Raw genomic sequence first — 24102 nt, forward strand, 5'->3', positions numbered from 1 at the left:
TAGAATAGAGTGCTTTTATTTATTAAAAAAAGACATTTTACTTGACATGAGAAAACAGAAATAGTGCCATATACATGCATTTTTACAAGTCACCAGAAGCTCCTTCACCAACCGAAGCGAGACACCAGTTTGCTCTGGTCGTCCAGGTCTTTCTGAACCTTCTTCCTCATGTAGAAGATGGGACAGTCCCGGCTGTGGAGGAGCGAGCAGGAGCAGCGTTAGTTAGAAAGTTCAGACAAACATTTACTTTTATCTCCATTTATAGAATGAATATGACTGAATATGTCTGTCTGCTGTCTGGTCCTGGGTCTGTGTTATGTTCTGTCCACTCAAATAAAACTTAGACTTTAATGATTCACGAGGGAAATAAATAACAGTAGCTTCATAAAAGTACAAACACTTAAAAATCACAAGAAAGATAAAATAAGATTAAAATAAAGTTTTGTGTTGGGGACAGAAGCTATTTTCATTGGTAAATTCCAAATTCCTGCTGCCACATGTGCTACAGACGATGCTAATGGTGATGCTAATGTGTCTCAAACTAAACCAGGTAGATTTCCAGTGCCTCTCAGCGCTAAGCGTTAGCGTCCGGTAGCAGGTGAAGAATTAAACCAGACTCTATGGATGATTAATGATGGAAACCACGTCTGAGACTCTGTCTGGTTACTGGAGACCAGGTGAGACCCTGGACGGTCCCAGGGGACGTACCTGGTGCAGAGGACGTCCTCGTGCAGGGAGCCCTGACAACGCTGACACTGCGTCCAGAGCCGAGAGAAACGCTCCTCCAACGTGTTCAGGTGAAAGATCTGAAAACCACGACAGGAAGTCAGCGATCTGCGCTCTGACGAGGAAACAAACGCTGAAAAGCTTCCTCACCTCCTTCTGGTACAGCTCAGACTCCTTGGTCTTGCAGTAGTCGCACACGGCCGCTGCAGAGGAAAGAAATGAGAGTGTTATTTACTGTACACCCTGATCATGGTGTGCAGCCGTACGGAGACGCACCGTCCGTCTTCAGGACAGCTTTGCAGCCGATGCAGGTGCTTCTCTTCTGGGCGAAGGCCATGAGGCCACCGACCTTCGAGGTGAGGACGGTCTTACAGCGCGTGTGGTCGCCCTCTGAAACAAAACGAGAAACACAGGACGTTAGCATCTAAAACCAGTCATCACACAGAGACCAGCTCCCCGTCACATAACAAATAAATTAAATAGAAAAGAGCAGAAGGAATTTATCACGTCAGGATGAAACTTAAAGATTTAATCCAGGAGTTGTTTGTTTTTAGTTCAGATCAGGACATTTAATTTTTAACATTATTTGGATCTGTGTGTGTTTTGGTCACTGGATCATCTGTTCAGAAAAGGAGCAGAGTTTGTACCTTAATAAAAACAGTCCTGAGACAAACTGGAGACATGTTTATGTTTATGTCTCAGAAAAGAAGACGACGTAAACATTTTCAGTCATTTGCTTTTGATCCCTTTGAGCACATTTCACCTCACGTCCATTCTACAATTTATTTTATTTGCTTTTAAATCCCTACATGGTCTCACCCCGGTCTCACCCCGGTCTCACCCCGGTCTCACCCCGGTCTCACCCCGGTCTCATCCCGGTCTCACCCCGGTCCACCTCTCAGGCTCCTGAAGGTTCCTAAATCGAGGCTGAAGCTCCAGCTCACCCTCCTCACCTCTCTATTTATTTATCTATTTATTTATCTATTTATTTATTATGTGTTCTCTTGTTGTTATTTTCTTTTATTGTGTCTGTTTTTACTGTGCAGCCCTTTGGAAACCTTTGTGTTTATAAATAAACTGGACGGTCGTGACGTGTTTTGGATTCGAAGCCAATAAATAATTTGCCTTTTCAAACTTCCTGCCTGGAGAGTTTGATTCCTCCTCCTGTTGCTAACGTATCTGTTTGGTTTTATTTGTCTCCGTGTGGGACTCACTCAGCAGGACGCTCTCGGCTTTGCTCTCCCCCAGGATGGGCTCGAATATCCTCATCAGGGGTTTGGAGAGCTGCTGCTCCAGGTAGTACTGGGTGTCGATGGGAATGTTGTTCTCCAGCACGTAGATGGGGTCCTGGAATGAATCAGGATTAAAAAACAGGACTAAAAGGTCAGAACTGAACCACCGTGAGTGTTTCTACCGGGGGAGCAGAAGAGCTCATCGCAAGGAATAAAGACACACGTGTCAAATATACGACAAATTTGTAAAGTGCAAAAATGACATTGAGATTAACTTTAATTTTTCTAATAAAATAAAATCCCATTCCCAGGTTTCACACTGAACTAAGGACCTGGAGAAAGAGCTGACTAAGATCCACTAGAAGAACAGGGTGGAGCAGAAACTGATATCTCCCTCTTCTAATCTAAACTCTTTTTACTGCCTGATATGAGGTAGTTTCCAGCCCCATCATCACATCAGCCGTTCCACGATTTATTTCATCACCGTGCAGCTAATTCATGTTTTTATTATTTAACAGCGGCCGCATGAGACTCGTTGTCGTCCTGGTTTTTACTGCAGATTAATCATTGCTCACGATAAGATGCACAGGTTAAATAATCAGACGTACCTCTGACTTCATGTACGCCGCCGCTCCTTTCGCAGCCTTGATGATGACGTACGGGACCCGGTCTCCGAGGTTGGGGGCGCTGCCTGCGTCTCTCTTCCTCATCCTGTGAATCATCATCATCATCATCATCATCATCGTCGTCAGAGCTGAGCTTTACTCTTTGAACCCGTTTAAATGACTCTGAAGGCTCCTGGTGAACCGACCTCTCTGCCAGCTCCACGTGAGCCTGCTTGCCGGCGTATTCCTGGGCCGTGCGCGTCAGCTCCTTGGTGATGACCAGCTGACTGATGTCGATGCGGTTGCACAGCAGGTCTGAGATCACCTCTTTGGCGTGAGCCACGGCGCCCTGGGGGTCCCTGAAGACACGCCACCGCCACACATTAGTTCCACCGAGACACCAGACTAACACGGGCGTGAGCGTGCTCAGTGCTGCCGTCCAGAGCAGGGACGGGCAACGGGTTCAGTTCACTGATATCAACCTTCATTCCTATTGAATCTCTACGTCCCAGTCTGATGCAGCTAAATGCTGTTTGCTAATCGCCATAAAATGAAAGAAGAAGAATCTTTACATGGAAGCAGGCGTTCACATCCAGGTCTGAGCCAAGTGCAAAATACTGCAGTTCACTAAGTGGCCACTAGAGGCAACTCTCCATAGACCTATATGTTAAAAAGCCCTTTACAGCCTTATTAAACATGGTTTATTTCACTCTTCATGGCAACTGTACGGAGGGTAAATACTGATGATCTTTTTCTTATTTATTCGTCTGTTTTTATTAAGGTTTAAAATTCTGCATAGTTAAGGGCGTCGCCGCTTTGAGTGACAGGTGGTGCCGCCCGAGCTAACAGGCAGCAGAGAGTTGGGTGGGAGAGTTTAGCTCCGCCCCAAAATGACCCCCATGCCCATATTTGGAGTGTCCAAGTGTGGGTGAAGTCAAGCTCATCCAACATGGCCACCAGCAGGCTCCGCCCACTTTGGGCTTGAGGTTCAGAATCTAACGAGTGACGTCACGACGGGTTTGTTCAGAGTATAAACAGTTCACATCTGGAACAACGTGCAACTGATGCATTAAATAACCAGGGAGACATCATGAGCTGGACAATCTGCAACAAGTCTGAGCAGAGCGAGAGGATCCAGCTCTGATCTCTGGTTTATAAACTCTACCCACTGTTTCTAAACTAAATGAATTCAGAATGTCATCGGTGTCAGTATCATGTCATCCATGCAGAGCGTCTGTACCGGTCTATGAGGATCTTCTGCAGACATGTGTTGATGAGGTTGGCCACTAGGGGGCAGTTGTCCCTGCGGACCGTCTCGATGCCTTTACAGTCCATCTTATCGTGCGTGTCTGCGCTGGAGGAGAAATACAGGCCTGCGTAGCGCTTCTTGTTGATCAGCAGGTACGGGAAGTACACCTGTGGAAGAGCACAAATCATCTCTGAGCTGCGTCTGCAGGTGTGTGTGAAGGGGGCGGGGCACGCCGTGAATCTGACGGTACCTTCTCAAACTCCAGCTTGATGGGCGGCGTGAAGTGAGACGACACCCACTCGGCCGCCTCCTTCCCGATCGCCATGGCCTCGCTGACCGCGGCCACGCCGAGCTTCACCATGACCGAGTCCGTGTCTCCGTAAATCACCTGGAAACAAACAGGTTCAGAGAAGGAACAAACCTCTGACCTCTGACTCCTCAGACGCCATCGGGAGACCCGGTCTGACCTTAGCGTCGGCCTGGAAGCCGTTAGCGATGGTGTACTTAGACTCCACCAGCTGCTTGGTTCGTTCAATCATCTGTCTCCCAAAACCAGTGACGCTCTGCAGGACGGAGAAACTCATTAATCAGTGATCACAGACACTACAGGTGAACACGGTTAAATATTTAATTAAACTAAATATGCAAATGAGGAGCTATCTACTTAAATATGCACTAATCTGCAGACACGTGCAGAACAGAAATCTGTTATATTAGATTTCCAGGTATTTACATTCTGGAAATCTGTTTTTATCACTAAATAATTCACAAAATACTGTCAACAATCCATGTTTTCTGGAGTAAAATGTTCTATAAATCAGGCTCTGAGCGAGATATGAAACATCCCGTCTGTAAATACCTGCAGGATGTAGTTAGGAATAAATCTGCATTTTGACCAGTTTTTAAACCAGTTTGATAGAAGACATATTTTTAAGACATATCTTAGAACCCAGAGAGTTCAGATCCTGTGCGGCAGCAGCATCAGGACCTGGTCCGGGACCTGGTCCGGGACCTGGTCCGGGACCTATTCCAGGACCTGGTCCAGGACGTGGAGCTCACCTGTGAGATCTCCAGACAGGGCAGCTTTCCGACCTGAGCCCCCGTGAAGCCGTACACAGAGTTGGCGCTGATCTTGAGCGCCAGCTGTCGACCGTCCAGCACCTGCTTCTTGAAAGGGTCCGTCTCCTTCTTCAGCTCGGCTTTGGCCCTGTGGACACACGCATGGACGGACGGAGGACGAGTCAGGAACCGGGGACGAGGAGGAGGATTAATCTCCAGGGATTCATCTGAACAGATTCAAACCTCTTTCGGGCAGACAGCAGGTTCTCCAGGATCTCAGGAAGAAGTCCTTTCCTCAGGGAGCTCTTCACGAACTGATCCCCCGTCGGAGTCTTGATGAAGTCCTCTGGGGACAGACTGAGGACACATATTTACTTCATCAATGATTCGTGGATTAAAGTAGCTGAAGTTCTTTCTGGTCGTTTTATCCCACATGTCACATATTTCTGTCATCAGACCTGACTCTGTCCACAAGCAGAGACTGGACACGTGTCCAGAGCTGGTTCCAAACTCTTCTCCCGTCCCATAAAACCATCCATCAGGACGATAAAGACGCACAAACTCACCCCAGTTTCTCCACGGCGCCTTTCTGCAGCAGGGTGGTGTAGCACAGGTTGTGAGCCATCATGATGGAGGGATACAGAGAGGAGAAGTCCAGAGTAGTGATGGGGACGCTGTAATATCTGCACAGAGGAGAAGGAGGAGAAGAAGAAGATGTGAGTCTCCTGTAGCTTTGTCACGTCACACTCGGCCTCCAGCGACGGTGAACTGACCCTTTCTCCGGCTCAATCACAGTAGCTCCGGTGTAATCCTCTCCTCCTTGTGGCTTCACTACAGGCATCACCAGGTCCTGTTTCATGGCCTGAACACGAGCACATGAGGCGTCAGCTTCTAGACCTGAACCCGTGAGACCAGGTCGTGATGTGTGTGTGATGTGCGGCGTCGCTACCTGTCGCAGCAGCTGAGAGACCACTTTGATCTGCTGGCCTCTGGAGAGCAGGTAGGTGAGAGGAACCCCGGTCACTCGGGCCATTTCCATGTAGTTGATCACACACATGAGCTTCTGCAGCAGGCGCAGCGGCAGGTAAGCGTCCTTCAGGCAGTAGACGGCCAGACGCCGCCGGGTCTGTTCGTTCCCGTTCTGACACGCGGCAAAACACAATGAGCTGCACTAGCATTCACACAACAACCGCCTCAGGGAGCACGATGCTAATAGGGCTGATGCTCATAGTACTGATGCTAATAGCGCTGATGCTAACGGAGCTGATGCTCATAGTGCTGATGCTAACGGTGTTGATGTTAACGGTGCTGATACTGATAGAGATGATGTTAACAGTGCTGATGCTAATGGTGCTGATGCTAATAGTGCTGATGCTAATAGTGCTGATGCTAACGGAGCTGATGCTCATAGTGCTGATGCTCATGGTGCTGATGCTAACGGTGCTGATACTAATAGCGCTGATGCTAATAGCGCTGATGCTAATAGCGCTGATGCTAACGGAGCTGATGCTCATAGTGCTGATGCTCATAGTGCTGATGCTAACGGTGCTGATGCTAACGGTGCTGATACTGATAGAGATGATGTTAACAGTACTGATGCTAATAGCGCTGATGCTAATAGTGCTGATGCTCATAGTGCTGATGCTAATAGCGCTGATGCTAATAGCGCTGATGCTAATAGCGCTGATGCTAACGGTGCTGATACTGATAGAGATGATGTTAACAGTACTGATGCTAATGGTGCTGATGCTAACGGTACTGATACTAATAATGCTGATGCTAATAGAGATGATGCTAACGGTACTGATACTAATAATGCTGATGCTAATAGAGATGATGCTAACGGTGCTGATGCTAATAGTGCTAATGCTCATTGTGCTGATGCTAATGGTGCTGATGCTAACGGTGCTGATGCTAATAGGGCTGACACTAATAGGGCTGATGCTCATGCTAACAGTGTTGATGCTAACAGAGTTGATGCTAATGGTGCTGATGCTCACTGTGCTGATGCTCATGGTGCTGATGCTAATAGTACTGATGCTAATAGGGCTGATGCTTACAGTGCTGATGCTTACAGTGTTGATGCTCATGGTGTTGATGCTAACGGTGCTGATGCTAATGGGACTGATGCTAATAGTGCTGATGCTAATGGTGCTGATACAAATGTATTGATGCTCATGCTGCTGATGCTAATGGTGCTGATGCTAATAGTGCTGATACGAATGTATTGATGGTCATGCTGCTGATGCTAATGGTGCTGATGCTGATAGAGATGATGCTAACGGTGCTGTTTCTAATAGTGCTGATGCTAATGGTGCTGATGCTAACGGTGCTGATACTGATAGAGATGATGTTAACGGTGCTGATGCTAACGGTGCTGTTTCTAATGGTGCTGATGCTAATGGTGCTGATGCTAACAGTGCTGATGCTCATGGTACTGATGCTAATGTCGCTGAAGCTAATGCTGCTGATGCTAACACATTTGTTAACACATTTTATTGAGGAATCTGTGATGATGCTGTAAACGCAGCGTCTGGTGAATAATCGGTCGTGTCTCACCTGCAGGTCTGTGATGATGGAGTGCTGCACGTCCTCCTTCTGTTCTTGCAGGAAATGGAAACTCACAGCGTTCAGAGAGTACGAGCGGAGTTTATAGTCTCTGAGGAGAACCTGGGGGGGGGGCATCGTTCTTAGCACTGAACCACTTCTTATTACCACAGGTACTGTAAGGTGAGTGTTGGAGGAGGCGCTGACCTGCAGCAGGTCGAACTGAACTCGTCCCTCCATGTTGATGCTCTTGTTCTCTCGTCGTCCCATCTGTTTACTCTGGAAGTTCGTCTCTCGTAGGACGGATTTGATGCCTCGAACTCGGCCCAGGTACGGAAAGTAATTCACCTGAGAACAAAACACCCAAACAGCCTTCAGTATTTATTTATTCTTCATCTACCGACAACACTTTAATAACCAGACGTGTTTCTGTGTGTGACCTTCAGAGCTGCTGCCCTGTTGAGTAAATAGGGGAAGTCAAAGTTCTGGATGTTGTATCCGGTGATGATGTCTGGATCCACCGTCCTCAGGAACTCAGCCCAGCTCTGCAGCAGGGACACGACAGCAGATATTAATAAAAACACGTTAAAAAAGGAGCAGGACATGTGTGATCTGAGCCCGTTTACCTGCAGCAGCTGCTTCTCCTGCGTGAAGCAGAAGATCTGAGAACCCACGATGCTGGCGCAGGACTGGAGGGTGAACACGGTCCGGATGAAGGGCTCCGTCTCACCCTGCCGCTGCACCATGGACGCGATCTGGATGACCGGGTCTTTGTCCGGCTCCGGGAAGATTCCTGGAAACACACAGACACACATGAACACAAAGACATTAACACGTCAGGACAAACAGCAGAACCAGAGAATGCACAGTGTCACTGGACTATGACTGAGTCTTATATATTTTATTGTGATTTGGGGAAAAGAAAGAAGAAAAAATACAGAGCTTTCCTGGAAACAAACCTTTTGCGCAAACAAGAACAAGAAACAACAAACAAAAAAGACTCAGGCTCAGGCTCAGGCTCAGACTCAGACTCAGACTCAGACTCAGACTCAGAGTCAGAGTCAGAGTCAGGCTCAGAGTCAGGCTCAGAGTCAGACTCAGACTCAGACTCAGGCTCAGGCTCAGGCTCAGGCTCAGGCTCAGACTCAGACTCAGACTCAGACTCAGACTCAGACTCAGGCTCAGACTCAGACTCAGACTCAGACTCAGACTCAGACTCAGACTCAGACTCAGACTCAGGCTGCCACCAGGTGACTGGTCATTAGCTGAGTTTACATGGAGCTAAAGATTCAGTTTAAAAGCTCAAACCGAATAAAAACGCTTCATATAAACACCTCAAACTGAATTAAATTCCATTCGGTTTCACATGTAAACGATGAATGAAGTCGGCTCCGTTCAGTCTGAGCTCTGTCTGGACGTAGAGGATCAGAGTTAGTTTTTAATAATAACTGAATGAACTAAACAGAACCACATGATTAGACGTCAGAAGGTCCATTAAAAATTCATTGAAGACCAGCGACTATAAAACTCAAACATGGACGTGACCCCAGAAAGTTTCCCAATGAAGCTGCTGCTTTAATAATGAAAGTGTAAATAAAACAGAAACTGTTGTGCTGATTAAATGAGATGTTTTCATTGATGTAAAACGTCCGTTTGAATGTATTTTTATTCTTTTCTTATTAATATTTAATTAATTGCACCTTTGGATTCATAATGTTTGGTCATTTGTGTTCAGTTTTTCTTTGTTTTCTGACCAACACTGGTGTAATTTCCTTTTTTGTTTTCATGGCACTCGACGATAAATAAACTTACGCCCCAGAATGAAACCAGCTGCATGAAGCTACAGAGCAGCAGTTAAACTGATCATTTAAATATGCAGAGAGTTTGTTCCAGATACGTGGAGCATAGAAGCTGAATGCACCTTCTCCATGACACAGACCTGATCCACACTGAGTCAGGTTAGTCCCATAGACCAGAATCAGAACTTTAACGTCTCAGAACTGGAGGGCTGTGATCTGGTTTCTAGTTTATTGGAGCTGGAGGTTTAAATCACCTGCTGAGAGTCAGAGAAGATGGAAACTCACCTTTTCTTCCCGCGCACTCGATGTCGAAGCTGAGGACGCGAAGCGGCGCGATCCTCTGCCAGTCTCCCTCCGCAGGGTGACTGATCAGATCCGTCCACGCCACGTCCACCTCGTACTGACACAGAGACGCCTGGAGGACACACGAGAGGACGTCCCTCAGCTCTGACAACGTACAAACACGTGAAGACAGGACGTTTGCAGAGTTTAACGCTGCTTTACCTTCCCCGTGGTCTGAGAGTCTGTGTTGTCCATGCTCTTCTCTTCACGTAACCTGTACTTTCCTTTGGGAAGCTCGATCCAGCAGCATCCCACCACGTCACAGTCGACCATGAACCTGACGGCACAGACGAGTTAATGCTTATTAAATGAATTCACACTCAGATCACACCAGTGAATAAAGTTCTGTGCGTCTCACCTGATCTCGAAGTCGATGTTGGCCTCGTAGGACTGGAAGTTGTGGACGGGGAAGTGTCCGAACTTCAGGCCCTGCTCCAGGAGCCTCTTAGCGGGCGCGATGAGACGAGGCATCGCCATGGTGATACGCAGGAAGTCCATACTCTGTTTCCCGTGGTAACCGTACATGTCTGAGGAGGCGAAAAAAAAAAAAAAAAAAATGAGACAACAACGCCCTCTTGTGACATGTAACAGGCATAACATTATGACCACCTTCCTAATATTGTCTAAGTAACATCCACATGAATGAATGAATGAATGAATGAATGAATGAATGAATGAATGCCAGGTCCAAACGTTTCCCAGGAGAACACTTAACTGTCATAACATGGTTTAAAAGTTATTTCCTCCTCCTGTCCGTGGTCATAATGATGTGGCGGACATCCCTTGTACTCACTCTCTTTGCGGGTGATGTCCACAGCCAGCACCGTGATGGAGATGTTGTCCTTGTTGTTGCGCATGTCCTTCAGCACCGCGTTGTTCAGCTCCCGTTTAAACTCCCCCAGGGAATCGGACGTGAAGCCTTTTTCACAGGAGACAAACACGACTCAGAGCAAAGATCAAACACTTACACACCAGCAACACTCGTCTTAACGTGATTATTTGCTTCTAACCGTTTGGTGCAGGGACGTAGAAGTAAGGAGCGAATCCGTGGATGTGACAGCAGACGCTGTTCCCACTGTCCGTTACTCCGAACATCCGGATGATTGGAACTTTTCCCTGTGACTGTCCCGGCATCCCGACGACTGTGGGCCCTGCACAACACATGGGACGTGGAAAAAACAACGAGTGTCAAATTTCATGTCATTTTTCCTCAAACAAATGTTTGTGGGTGGACATTTACCCAAATAATAGTCCAGGTCGATCTGCTGGAAGACGAGAGGCTCAGATGACGGGTCCAGAGGAGGAGCGTGAGGCCGCCGCCATCGAGGGTTAAGGTCTGTAGAGAAGAGGTCGCCTGAGAGGAGACGGACATTAAATCAACTTATTCAGCCTTCAAGTTAAAAATAATCCCACAAAGTCACAGTAATGAGGTGACAGAGTCAAACTAATATAATATATATAAAAAATAAGATGTAAGATGCCTACAAACCATGATTTAAACTCAACTAGTTCCTCTCATTATTCAAAAGTTACTGAACAACTGAGTGAATAACTAACGCTGGTTTGTTGCTGTTTTTATTTATATTTCCACTTTATTTATCTTTTATTCTCATCTTTACTGTTTTTATTTACACTGATACTGTTTTTATTTAGTATCTATTTGCTAAAGTTACTGTGGGAAACAAACATGATTTGGTTCCATCTCATGCTTCTGTTTGGTTGTGAATGAAAAATAAAAATCCTTAAAGAACCAATTCCAGACGTCTTTTATCTTCAGGAGGAAACCACTTTAACTTGTCAGTGCACCACTCACCTACAGGGACAACATCGTGTCCTGCCTGTCCCTCCATGTCCTCAGCGTCCATCTCTGGGTCGTCAAACATGGACAGCTCCTCTTCGAACTGGGACGGACTGTCCTCCCACTCCCCGGCTGCTCTGCCCCGTTTGGCCTGAGGCGCTCCGCCGGACAGGGGGCCGCCATTACGCCGCTTAAAGTCCATGCCTACGGGTCGATTAAATGAGGGAGGGGGGACGAGGTTAGGTCATTCATTTCAATGAGAGGACGTCTCCAAACTTTTGACTGTTAGCGTGTATCCTCTACGTTAATACACACACACAGTTTTTGGTTTTCTTGCCTCTTTATTTTGCATATGGCTGCACCAGTGTCACATATGAACGTAAAACAAAAAGATAAACTGTTTTTTTTATTATCGAGACACGTGCACAGACAGAGATTCCTTTATTCTGCAGCACATCGTCTAAATCTAAATTTCTTGATGTACCCATTTAAAGAAGCTCAGTGAACCATAGAAATAAACCCTGAATATAACCAGAACATTGAACTACTCCTTTGTTACTGCATGCAAACAACTGAATACTGTGCGGCCTCCTTATGCTCAGCCACATCCTCTACATGTGCTTTATTTTGCACACAGCTGCACCAGACACACATTTTCATTGAATTCATTGAGAAGGTGCATCCAAACCTTTCTCTGGTAGTGCACAGAAGTAAAACAAAAAGCAAGTACCTTTTTATTTATTATCCGGACGCGTGCACACAGAAACATTCCTGTATTTTGTTCAATTGTTCTGCAGCATGTTGCCTAAATGTGTCTTATTTTTCCACCTCTAGGGGACAAATAGAAGGTAGATCTAATCTAATCTCCTCTTTTCTTACGTTATATTAATGTACTCAGTTAAAGAAGCTCAGTGAACCATAGAAATAAACCCTAAATAAATCCATAAGACTGAACTAGTGTGCAGGTTTCTTTTGTTTTTTTTTGTTTTTTTGGTACTGCATGCAAATAACTCAGCACTGAAGAAGGCCATCTTAGCTGAAACGTGTTAGCAACATGTTAAGTGATAGCCACGTTTAAATAAAGGTTTTTAATTGCACAAGTCCTCTTACTTTGAGATGCTTAAAGCTAAAGAGCAGCAGAGGAATATATTTTTATACCCGAGCATCACTGCTGGCTTTTTGTTTGTGGCTTTATGTACATATGTGAGCTGTCTCTGCAGTGAGCTCCTAATACATACCGCTTATCATTATGGGTGTAATTAGGTGTAATCTCCAGGCATAAATAAATAAAACAGAAGCAGACACATGTGAAAGTTAAAGCTATCAGCTGCTAGCTTCACTGTTAGCTTATCATCTCCCTGTAGTTAGCTACAAACTTATCGATGCTGTTACATTCAGCTGTACTCAGAGGCTTCATACCTTAATACACCTTAATACTGTTCACTCAACATTCATATGTGAGTTTTAAAGAGTTTTATGCTCTTAAATAAAGCGACTATGTGTATGAGTAGAGTTCTTAACTATAGTTCTAAGCTAGCAAGCTGTCATGTAAACACACCGCGGTTAATCTCACCAGAGTGAAGTATTGATCTGTGAGTCTCGTCCGTAGATGATGTTTTTTGATCAAAGAAACGTATCGATGGCTCTAAAAAGTTCCTTCTCGACGGCTGACAACAGCTCCCGCCACGCCGCTGTTTAATTCGACCAAAGCGCGGAAAAATGTTTCCGTTTTGTTCGCCGGGTCCAATAGCGAAGGAGTAGACAGTGACGACACAGAAAAACGCGGAAGTGCAGCGGCAATGGCGCGGAAAGAGAGCGAGAAACTACGAGACCTTCAACGAAAAGAAAACCGTGTGTTCTTGGTGAAGTGACGTCAGACAAAAACCCGCCAGACAAGGAAGTTTTATTTTATTTTTTATTTTTATTTTATTTTATTTGTTTTATACAACTGTATTTTATTTTATTTTTTAGTTCACGTCTTTACTTTACTTTATTAAATTTTATTTAGTTTTATATTACTTTACTTTATTTTATTTTATTTTTTTTTTACTTTATGTCTTTAATTTATTCCACTTTATTTTATTGTTTTTGTTGTGTTTTATTTTATTTTTATTTTTAAATAAAACCTTTTACCTTTTAACAATTTAATATAAAATAATTTCTCCATAGACAGAGAGATTAGATATTACATGCATTGTATGTACCAGAAATGAAACTCATCTTTATTATTTAATTAAAATATATTCAGGATTTATTATACGTTAAACTATGTGTGTATTTAGTGTTAGGATATATATTTTGCAAAAGCGACATTCATTTATTCACACATATGAATAATTGCTTGCGTTGTTTTTCAAGGCAACTTATTACAAACAGTTAATATTGATTGATATTTAATGGTTTATATTTAATGCTGTGTCCTGTAATCTTGTTCCTATATTAAACATGATTATAAAGTGAAAATATAATCTATTTTGGTTATTGATCGAGCTGACTTGTTTACAGATGCTTGTTTTGACTTTTTATCTATAGTTCTTAGATCAGCTCAGCTCAGTTCACTCTTTTATTTAATGTGATGTGTGTTTTGTGTGTTTCTGGTGAAATAAAGGTACATAACAACAGTGTGGACGTGGTCCTGGGACACTGACAGAATCAGCTGAGGGAAATGTGAGGGTCTTAATGTCACAGTATTTTCAGAACTGACCCATTATAAATAACTCCTGCTCCCCCCCCCCCCCCTCATCCGGAGAAAGACACAGGCAGACCCCCCTCTTTTGTGTGGACCATTTGATAACTCACCAACCACCGAGACTCTTCCGCTCCTCCTCAGCCAATCGCGTCCCGCGTGGAGGAGACACCCCAGCTCCGGTCCGGCCGCGTGAAGAGAGGCGGAGACCGAGGGAAGGGAGCTCATGAATAAAGAACACCATCCATCCATCCATCCATCCGTGCGTCCCCCTGCGTGTCCCAGCCCAGAGCGGGCCAGTGAACGCACCACGTCAATGTGAATGGCTGACATTTAACCGAGGCCGCCGCCCCCCTCCCTCTCCGTCTTCCTCCTCTTATGGACTGACTGCGACAGCTGTTGATGTGCGCTTCATCTTCGTGAAGTTGGGGGCAAAGCCGAAGGGTGAGTGTTTAAAACCTCTGTTTTTATTCTAAAAAAACACAAGCTGAGCAAACAGCTGATTTGCTCTGGAGCCTGCGCGCATCCGGACGCGGCGTCCTCTGCTCCGTGCGCGTTTCCGCGTCCGCTGCTCTGCAGTAGGTGCTGGATGTCACGTCCACCCCGCAACTCACGAGAAAACACACAGCGGCGTGAAACGGCGTCCGTGTCCGTGGAAGAGCCTGCTCTGGAACATGATGTCCGTCCCGTCCCGTCCCGTCCTGGAGGGCCCGGCCTCCTCCTCCTGCTCCTCCTGCTCCTCCTGCTGCTGCACATTTTTTATTCCCAGGGAGGAGGCGGACATGATGAAGGTCACAGTTAAACCAGTTTAATGTTCATGTTTCAGTATAAACCATCCATAACGTGACGCGGATGGAGGCCGCAGAGAACCCGAGGGAGTCCCAGAGAAAGTTCAGCCTCTGGTTGTTTGTTGGTTTCATCTCTAGTTTAATTCCCATCCAGCTTTAAATAAGTCTAACTATAAATATCCTGCACAGTTCTGGTGCATTAAGGCTAAAGGGAATCCGGGCCATGTTGTTCCTTTGTTATCAACAGTTTGGGGCTGGAAATGAGTCCACGAGGTTCAATGAGGAGCAGCTGTAACCAGCATCTCGTAGAGGAAAGTGTTCCCACTCTTTTTTTTCCTCATGATTGCAACATTTAGAAGTGACTGGATCAAGTTTATACCTGAGTCACACGTCCTTTATCTCCGCATCATTTCTCACGACACTCCCACCGTTTATTCAGGTGGTTGCAACATTTGTACAAGCAGCAACTCGGCTCAGGTTTTTTTTTTTACACCGTTCAGACCACAACTCACAGCGAATGAGCCCCTGTAACAGAGAGAAGGTGAAGGAGTCAGAGAATCCACAGAGCAAACAGACTCAAACAAGCAGCAATGCACACGATCAGTTTGACGTGGGCGAAATAATGTTAAAGAAGCGTTGAAAAAAGAAAAGTTGTGAAGGCCGTGGGTTGTGTAACAGGGTGTGTGGTCCATTGATAACATGCCACTTTCTTACAAGTGTGTGTGTGTGGAAATACTGGTCAAAGGGAAGTTACTATTTTTAAATGTGTAGAAAAAACTGTCTTTATTTGAAATGTAGAAATAGTCCATTACTAGTAGATATGTGGTTTGATCTACATCTAGATATACGGCTAATTTATCAACTTAATGTTGTTTTAAAAGGTTTCTTTGGAGCTTTGTTGTCCTGGGTTGAATCTTCTTTCAGATTATGTGAAAACTTCCCACTTAAATGTGATCTGTAACTAAAGCTGTAGGATGAAGGAGAAAGTTGTGCATGAACCTCATACGTACAGTTATTCTATATATATTCCACTGCCACCGCCTTAAGTTTCTATTTTTGCAAAATAAACGTGACCTGAGATTAATATAGTGTCATAGTTCAAAGCAGAAATGTCTTTAGAGCGTGAATCTAGTTTAAAAGTCTGTTTTCAGACGCGTCTCCTGATGCATTCGTTTATTTTCCAGCTTTAAAATCTTGTTGATCTGAAAACTGCTGCACAACCGTGTGTCAAAGCTGTTGTGAAACCTTGAAACCTGATTCACACACACACACACACACACACACACACACACACACACACACGTCTTATCCGAGCGTGTTGTTGTATTTTCCCAGCATGCCGCTGGCTCGCAGCCTGTCCGTGACGTCCCTGTCGGGCCTGGAGGAGTGGGACGAGGAGTTTGATTTGGAGGATGCTGTTCTTTTTGAAATCGCCTGGGAGGTGGCGAACAAAGGTGGGACTTTATTTAAACGATGCCACGCGTAGAAATAGAAATAGAAACATCACATCACATGTTTGCGTTGCAGTCGGAGGCATCTACACCGTCATCCAGACCAAAGCCCGTCTGACCGCGGAGGAATGGGGGGAGAACTATTTCCTGGTGGGTCCCTACGTGGAGAGCAACGTGCGCACTCAGGTGGAGCTGATCGAGCCCACCAACCCCGTGCTGAAGAGGACCATTGACAAGATGAACGCCAGTGGGTGTAAGGTACTACCACACCGCTCCAAACCCGGTGACATTTCCACGCAAAGGTTAGAGGCTGTATCAATGTCTCCCTGTGTCTCTCACAGAAAGTCGGTCCAGAAATAGACGAGTGAGTGCGATGCTTGTAATGCTTTGTGCTGTGTCACTCTGGCCTCGGCCCCGTGGAAGGATAGGTCAAGGAGAGGAGGGATGAACTGAAACCTAATTTATAGATGTTCCTGTCCCAGTTAATTCTAGTGGAGGGGTCATGATTTGTAACATTTCACAGAGATGTAAAAATAAAAATAAAAAGAGCAGGAGCTCCTGGAATATTTCCCACTAGGTGTAATTTTATAGAGAAGTTGTTTCCCCCCAGGTTTACTTCGGCCGCTGGCTGATTGAGGGGAGTCCCTACGTGGTTCTGATCGACGTGGCCTTCACCGCCTGGTCTCTGGACCGCTGGAAGAGCGAGCTGTGGGACCTGTGTGCCATCGGCGTGCCGTGGTTTGACCGAGAGGCCAACGACGCCGTGCTGTTCGGCTTCCTGACGGCCTGGCTGCTGGGCGAGGTCAGTGGCTCAGACTGGAACCTGAGAGTCTGGTTCGGATGTGCAGGAGGACGGATGTACGGGATGCTACTAGATCGGTGTGAAGACCTGTTCATGGTCCACGTCACTGTCACGTCACGAGAGAAGCTAGAGGCGAACGCTGTCACTTTCACCCGTGAAAATGTCGTCAAAACAGAAAAAACAAAAACACTAACTTGAAGTTTTATCACATACACATTTCCAGCTGTAGAAAAACTCTGGTTTGGCTTTTGGAAAACGTCATGAGTTAGAATAAATCGTGACTGAAATAACATTAAGTTAATGCTTATTTAGGGGATTCTTGTTACATGTTAATGCTAAATGCTAGCTAACTCAACATTAGTTGTGTGTTTCAGGGGTGAAGTTGTATTTCCTACGTTCCCCTCCACAGTGGTTCCTCTTACTTCTTGTAATATCTTTGTTTTAGAGGCTTCACTTGATAAAGACAGACCAGACTTCGTCCCCTCTGTGTCCTTTGGTCAAATCGTCCATCCTGTAGTGAGAGTGTAGGGGTCGGTGAATATAGTCCCATCAGCCAGAGTCAACTTTTTAAAATAACACTCACGGTCTCAGAGAGTGAGTCTATTAATATATTCTCTAAAATATGAGCTTTCCTCGTCCATTCTTGCTAAAACAGTCCATTGAACTAAGCTAACTGCGCTTTACAAGCTACAGTGTTTGAGATGTTTTGCCTCCAGTTAAGCCCCGCCCCCTCACAAAACATCACATTGTTTACAAACAGTGAAGGACTCTATAACAAACACACATAACAATTTATGGGAGCCTTAGTTACTTCATGATTGCAGGACGAGAGTCCTGTGCACCTGTGTAAACTAAGATTTGTGTACCGTCCATGTCGCAGTACGCAGCTCAGAGCGAGGAGCCTCCGCACATCGTGGCTCATTTCCACGAGTGGCTGGCCGGCCTGGGCCTGGTCCTGTGCCGACACAGACAGTTACCTGTGGCTACCATCTTCACCACTCATGCTACGCTGCTGGGACGCTACCTGTGTGCTGGAAACGTGGACTTCTACAATAACCTGGCAGAGGTGTGTGTGTTTAGGATTAGTGAATAAAATAGATGTAAAGCTCAGTATTTTAACATTTCAACTCTGTTTGTTTAGTTCAACGTGGATAAAGAAGCTGGCGATCGACAGATCTACCACCGCTACTGTCTGGAGCGGGCGGCGTGTCACTGCGCCCACGTCTTCACCACCGTGTCCCAGATCACAGCCATCGAGGCCGAGCACCTTCTCAAGAGGAAACCAGGCGAGTTTAGTCGAGACGGTCCAGCTTTTATCTGATTCTGTAGAAACGGAAATATTTTTAAGGCATTCTGTGACGCGCAGGTTGAACAGAATATTAATTTAAATAATATAAATAGAACTAAGACTAAGAAATAAATGAACCGATATAAAATATAATTCACAACAAACTGTCATAACAGCAGCAACACAGAGAACATGCCAAAAAAATAAATGCAAATCACAGAGCAACTTTAAACAGTTTTTCTGCAAAAAGATGCATGTTAGCCTGTTCTGGTGATGTGCAGCGTCGCTCTTAGCTGAGCGCTGACTCCATTTAGCGTGGGGTCTGTCAGGCATCAGAGACGCTACATCTCTGCTCCTTTAATAAAATGCTAATGCTAATGCTAATGCTATGTGTGGTCAGATGTTGAATCTAATTCCAGGTGTTTCCTCCTTGTTGCATCTTTAGAGGTGAAGTCCAGACAAACTTTAGACAAACGTTTGATCTCAGACGTGTTGAAGCTTCACTTCCATCCATGCAGCTATAGAGCTAAGGAGGCTAAGCTAATTAAACACTCAGCACCCAGATCAGTCTGTTAGCATCAGCTCCGTTAGCATCGTGGTAGCCAGTATCAGGACCCATCCCGAGGTGTGTGGAGGTGAATCGATGCATGAACTTTTCTGTCCCTCCCCCTCAGATGTCGTCACTCCCAACGGACTCAACGTGAAGAAGTTCTCAGCCGTGCACGAGTTTCAGAACCTCCACGCTCAGAGCAAGAACCGGATCCAGGAGTTCGTCCGGGGACATTTCTACGGGTCAGAGCGCACAAAGCAACACAGCGGACGTCGAGTCCTGTAGAATAGAATGAGAAACGAGTTCAGTGCTCACCTGTGTTTGTCTCAACCTCCAGACACCTGGACTTCAACCTGGACAAGTGTCTGTTCCTCTTCATCGCCGGGAGGTACGAGTTCTCCAACAAAGGAGCCGACATCTTCCTGGAGGCGTTGGCCAGACTCAACTACCTGCTCAGAGTAAGTGAAGAGGAAGGAGGGAGGAGGGAGGAGGGAGGAGGTGAATCTCTGCTGTTTCTAACTGGTGTTTCCGTCTCAGGTCAACCACAGCGACGTGACGGTCATCGCCTTCTTCATCATGCCCGCTCGGACAAACAACTTCAACGTGGAGACGCTGAAGGGCCAAGCCGTCAGGAAGCAGCTGTGGTGAGTTTTCACGAGATGAAACGTTTGTCGTGATGCTGAGACGTCTTGGTTTCAACCTCGTCCTTTGTCCTCGGCAGGGACACCGCTCAGACTGTGAAGGAACGCTTCGGGAAGAAACTCTACGAGTCTCTTCTGGTGTAAGTTGGTAGAATAAAGCGTCTTATGAATGAAAACACGATCCAGACGTTTGCCTGGAAGTCAAATAAACGGATGAACCCTTGTCCTCAGTGGGCAGCTGCCAGACGTGTCCAAGATGCTGGACAAGGAGGACTTCACCATCATGAAGCGAGCCATCTTTGCCACTCAGAGACAGTGTCAGCCCCCGATCTGCACCCACAACATGCTGGAGGACAGCAGCGACCCCATCCTCAACTGTGTGCGACGCATCGGCCTCTTCAACAGCTCTGCAGACCGGGTCAAGGTGGGTTCAGTCTGATCCGGTCCCGTTTAAACCAGGTTTGTTTGTTACGGCGAAGGCTCATGTTTGTGGCTTCTCCTCCATCAGATCATCTTCCATCCAGAGTTCCTGTCCTCCACCTCCCCTCTGCTCCCCATGGACTACGAGGAGTTTGTCAGAGGCTGCCACCTCGGCGTCTTCCCCTCCTACTATGAACCGTGGGGCTACACACCAGGTGTGACTCCTGCAGGATGATCAGGGATAAACACGTGTGTGTGTGTGTGCATAGAGAGATGTTAACTCTGTGTTTGTGTGGTTCTCCAGCTGAGTGCACCGTCATGGGGATTCCTTCGATCTCCACCAACCTGTCGGGCTTTGGCTGTTTCATGGAGGAGCACATAGCCGACCCCTCAGCATACGGTGCAGATCTTCACCTCTTTCAAATCCCCCCAAAACCAAGAGCTGAGCCGGGATGACTGGTTCCTTCTTCCTCTCTGTCTCTGTGCAGGTATTTACATCCTGGACCGGAGGTACCGGGGGGTCGACGAGTCCTGCAACCAGCTCACTTCGTTCCTGTTCCAGTTCTGCAAGCAGAGCCGCCGCCAGCGGATCATCCAGAGGAACCGCACCGAGCGCCTCAGCGACCTGCTGGACTGGAGATACCTGGGCCGGGTGAGACCAGAGTCCCACAGATCAACCTGGATCATTCTGTGCAGCTTCTTCATGATTTCTTTTCCCTCTGTCCAGTATTATATATCAGCCCGTCACATGGCCCTGGCTAAAGCCTTCCCTGACTCCTACATGTACGAGCCCAATGAGCCCAGCTCGGTAAGTCGGCTTTATTTCTTCCTCTGATCCATGAAGGGGAATCTCTTCATCCTCTAAGATCCAGCTCTTTGGTGTTTCTCAGGCTGCAGGTTTCCGTTACCCCCGCCCGGCCTCTGTGCCGCCGTCCCCGGCTCTGTCCCGCCACTCGTCCCCTCACCACAGCGAGGCGGAGGACAACGACGAGGACGAGCGCTACGACGAGGACCTGGAGGCGGAGAAGGACCGCGTGAACATCCGCCAGCCGTACACGCTGCCCTCGAAGAACAAGGGCCTCTCCGTCCTCGGGGCCAACGGGAACAGCAACGGCGTCACCAGCCAGAAAAACTGAGGAAGGCGGAACCTGCTACAAGGCCACTAGTGAAACTCCGTGTGTTCGTCCGCGTGCTCCAAACCTGCAGATGTGTGAGAGAGTTCAGTATCACTGTCAGTGTCTTCCCAACCCGTGCGTACCTCAGACTTTTAGCCGTTGGATCTGTTTTAGTTTCAGTTGCTCCAGAGAGCAGCCGGGAGAACAGGCAGCAGCTCAGTCACAAAAATCAGGATTGCTGGATTTTGTAGGGTACAACACTGAATAAGACACAGCCTAGAAATTTTTTTTTTTTTACTTGATTCAAAGGCAGGAGAACAACACAATCCTGCCTTTCACCAGCTTTCCACGTTTTCCTGTGAACCTTTCAGACGTAGCTTTCTACTCGTGTGACGATGACGATGCACCTCTTTAAACTTGTAGCATTTTCTTGATTTTTAAAACGCCTTGTTCACCAGAAACGTCCCAGAATGGAAATACGATGCGGAGCAGCCCGGCGTCAGAGCTGACAGGTCTGCTCTCATTTGGTTTCCACGCCTTATTGTGTCACAGCTTTTTGTTTCGTTGTTTTTTTAGTGCTGACGTCTTTCTGCCTGTGTGTGGAGATCATGTTTTCATGGAGGAATCAGGACGGGGTTTATGTGTTGCAATGAGACCGGTCCCAGTGTTTAAACGGGCGCGTTCACTCCCTGTAAGACTTAGAAACTTGCACCAGATGAACTTATAATAAAGTTGATATATATATATATCTCTATATATAAAAACTGTGTTTTACAAATGAACCCTGGCTCCTGTTTCATTGTGCTCATGTAGTTTATTGAATCTCATGTATCCAGGCTCTGTAACATAGTGATCCAGCTTATCCAGCTGAAAGCGTCTCATTTATCTGGAATGCTGCGGCCAATCCTCTCCTTACGTCGTCGCTGATCCTCCTTCAGCACAAGTAAACTCTGCCACCGTGACCTTCGCAAACTGAGAAGAACAAACAGGTTTAAATGAGCATGTCAGAGTCATTCATAACGCCCTGCATGATTGTCTTCAGTGCACCCTGCAAATAGAAAGTCAAATAAAGGTGAGGAAGATGTTGCAGCTTCTACTTCTGCAGCTAATAATAAAATAAAAGAGTGTTTTCCTGGAGGATTCAGGCTTATTGTGAGTTAGAGATGTGTGGAGGATCAGTCTCTGGCGTCTTGTTGTCTGGTCTCTAACGTTAAAGGACCTTTGATAGTTGTGTCATTCTGGGTTCAGCTGTGTTTTAGTCGTACGTTGAATTCTCAGTTTGTGTTTGGACTCACAGAGTAAACTATTCCAGAAAGAGTTGTAAGTTGCGCTTCCAGTCACGGCCCCGAGTTTGGCCGGGTTCCTCCTCACGGTGTGGACGGAGAACCCGTCCGGCCCGGTCGCCTCCACCTCCACCACGTGGTAGTCCCTCAGCCTGCAGCGGGGACATGAAAGGGTCTGACTGAGGCCGGCGTGAAGCACCGGCTCGGGTTTTTGTGGAGACTCACGCCGTGTCCGACACGATCTCCCCCTGGACTCCAGAGAAGCCGAGGGTTGTTCCCGCCGCCACGGCCGCCGCCGCCATGGTGTTCACGTTGTTCGGAGCCAGCGGACACAGCTCTGCCACCGAGCCTCTGAATAACACCCGCCGGCCCTCGTCCTCCGTCCAGCCGCTCAGGACGTCTCCGGTCAGACGGAAGCAGGACGGATGTTTGGACATTCGTATGAACAAAGCCTGAGAAGAAAGACAGAATGAGACCAGAGACCAGAGACCAGAGAGGACTCAGGACCTGGTCTGCCTCAGTCACCTTCAAAGAGCCACTATCACTGAGCCTCTGGATGTCCTGGCCTCCCCACAATGCACCACTGGGGACGTAGAGCGTCCTCCCATGCTGCTGGGACGCCTGACGCAGCTGCTGGTTCACATCTGGATCAGACAGAGCAGACGGAGAGCCCACCTGAGACAGAAAAGACCATTAAATACGTGGGAAAGACACCTGGAAACTGAGAGCATTTTATAATCGGGATGTTCATGCATTTATGCAACATGTGAAGAAAAACAGGAGCAGCTCCTCTATCAGTAGTTCTGCTTTAAGAGAAAACCAAGATACAGAACTCGGTGAGTCTTTCATCTAAAGAACGACCTGCTGGTCCGGAGCTTCTGCAGGTGGATGGGTTTTTTCTACAGTTTTACAGAATTCAGTCAAACATTTCTATCTTCTCCTGCTTCCAGTGTTTTCTCTGTTTCTATTTGTTTCTTGAAATGATTACAGAGATTATGAAAACAGGAAGAGAAGCTCACCATGAAATGAGCCTGAGACAGGAAACGCAGCCCAAAGTCTCTGACTATCTGAGGATGACACACCTCGACAACCACATCACACCTCCTGTAATAAACACACACACATTAAAGGTTTTACTTTGTGGGCAGAGGACATGAAGCCGACGCTGTGCCGCGGGTTAATGCTTCACCTTTCTGCAAAGGACGACAGGTCAGTGAGCACCAGCTCAGCAGGAACACAGTCTCTGAGTCTGTCAGAGTTTCTGTTCCAGACAAAAGCCAGAGTCAAACCATGAGCAGGTCCGTCTCTGAGGATCCTCTGCACCAGGTACTGCCCTGAATCACACACACACACACACACACACACACACACCTGCTGTGAGTGCATGATACATTCAGAGTGTGTTTATTTGGAAAAGCTCAGACCTAGATGTCCGTATCCGACGACGCCGATCCTCCGGGAGGAAGAGCTGGTGTCCATGTCCTGCTCAGAGAGAGACGACACGTACGATCAGCCTCACACGTCACGATCACTTCCAGCATTTATGGCTCTGCTCTTCCTCACCTGGTTTCCCTGCGACGCTGAAGAGCTTCTACCGGCCGATGGCCTCCGAGGATTGTGGGAAAGCGGAGTGCAAAGTATGACTCGGAGAGGCCACGGTTAATCATTGCTGAGGATCCTCCTACATCAACTTGAACTCAGATTTCTGACTCACTATCAAC

At 46.8% G+C, this 24102-nt stretch overlaps 3 protein-coding genes across 3 annotated transcripts; 1 reads left to right on the forward strand and 2 right to left on the reverse strand.

Moving 5' to 3' along the window:
- Positions 1-14376, reverse strand: pold1 (polymerase (DNA directed), delta 1, catalytic subunit). Its single transcript, XM_047571266.1, has 27 exons — positions 14157-14376; positions 11373-11561; positions 10800-10913; positions 10570-10710; positions 10353-10478; positions 9918-10086; positions 9722-9836; positions 9503-9632; positions 8045-8211; positions 7859-7963; positions 7626-7766; positions 7431-7541; positions 5821-6012; positions 5645-5733; positions 5438-5554; positions 5115-5228; positions 4872-5019; positions 4280-4375; positions 4063-4200; positions 3804-3979; positions 2770-2922; positions 2567-2669; positions 1941-2073; positions 1003-1116; positions 877-929; positions 709-806; positions 1-192 (listed from the first exon to the last, which is right to left on the reverse strand). Exons 1-27 carry the CDS (start codon positions 14374-14376, stop codon positions 105-107), a joined length of 3540 nt encoding a protein of 1179 aa, XP_047427222.1. The 3' UTR covers positions 1-104.
- On the forward strand, positions 14335-21880 carry gys1 (glycogen synthase 1 (muscle)). Its single transcript, XM_047571286.1, has 16 exons — positions 14335-14487; positions 16167-16285; positions 16359-16540; positions 16893-17084; positions 17965-18150; positions 18226-18370; positions 19047-19164; positions 19260-19380; positions 19460-19566; positions 19644-19703; positions 19795-19987; positions 20072-20198; positions 20288-20383; positions 20472-20635; positions 20711-20791; positions 20874-21880. The coding sequence occupies exons 2-16, from the start codon at positions 16168-16170 to the stop codon at positions 21117-21119; spliced, it is 2136 nt and encodes a 711-aa protein (XP_047427242.1). The 5' UTR covers positions 14335-14487; position 16167; the 3' UTR covers positions 21120-21880.
- Positions 21715-24091, reverse strand: aspdh (aspartate dehydrogenase domain containing). Its single transcript, XM_047571307.1, has 8 exons — positions 23945-24091; positions 23806-23863; positions 23571-23715; positions 23401-23485; positions 22907-23056; positions 22607-22833; positions 22394-22533; positions 21715-22070 (listed from the first exon to the last, which is right to left on the reverse strand). Exons 2-8 carry the CDS (start codon positions 23858-23860, stop codon positions 22033-22035), a joined length of 840 nt encoding a protein of 279 aa, XP_047427263.1. The 5' UTR covers positions 23861-23863; positions 23945-24091; the 3' UTR covers positions 21715-22032.
- Between the last annotated feature and the right edge of the window lie 11 nt (positions 24092-24102).

The sequence above is a fragment of the Mugil cephalus genome, chromosome 20 (genome assembly GCF_022458985.1).
Source record: "Mugil cephalus isolate CIBA_MC_2020 chromosome 20, CIBA_Mcephalus_1.1, whole genome shotgun sequence".
Taxonomy (NCBI): Eukaryota; Metazoa; Chordata; class Actinopteri; order Mugiliformes; family Mugilidae; genus Mugil; species Mugil cephalus.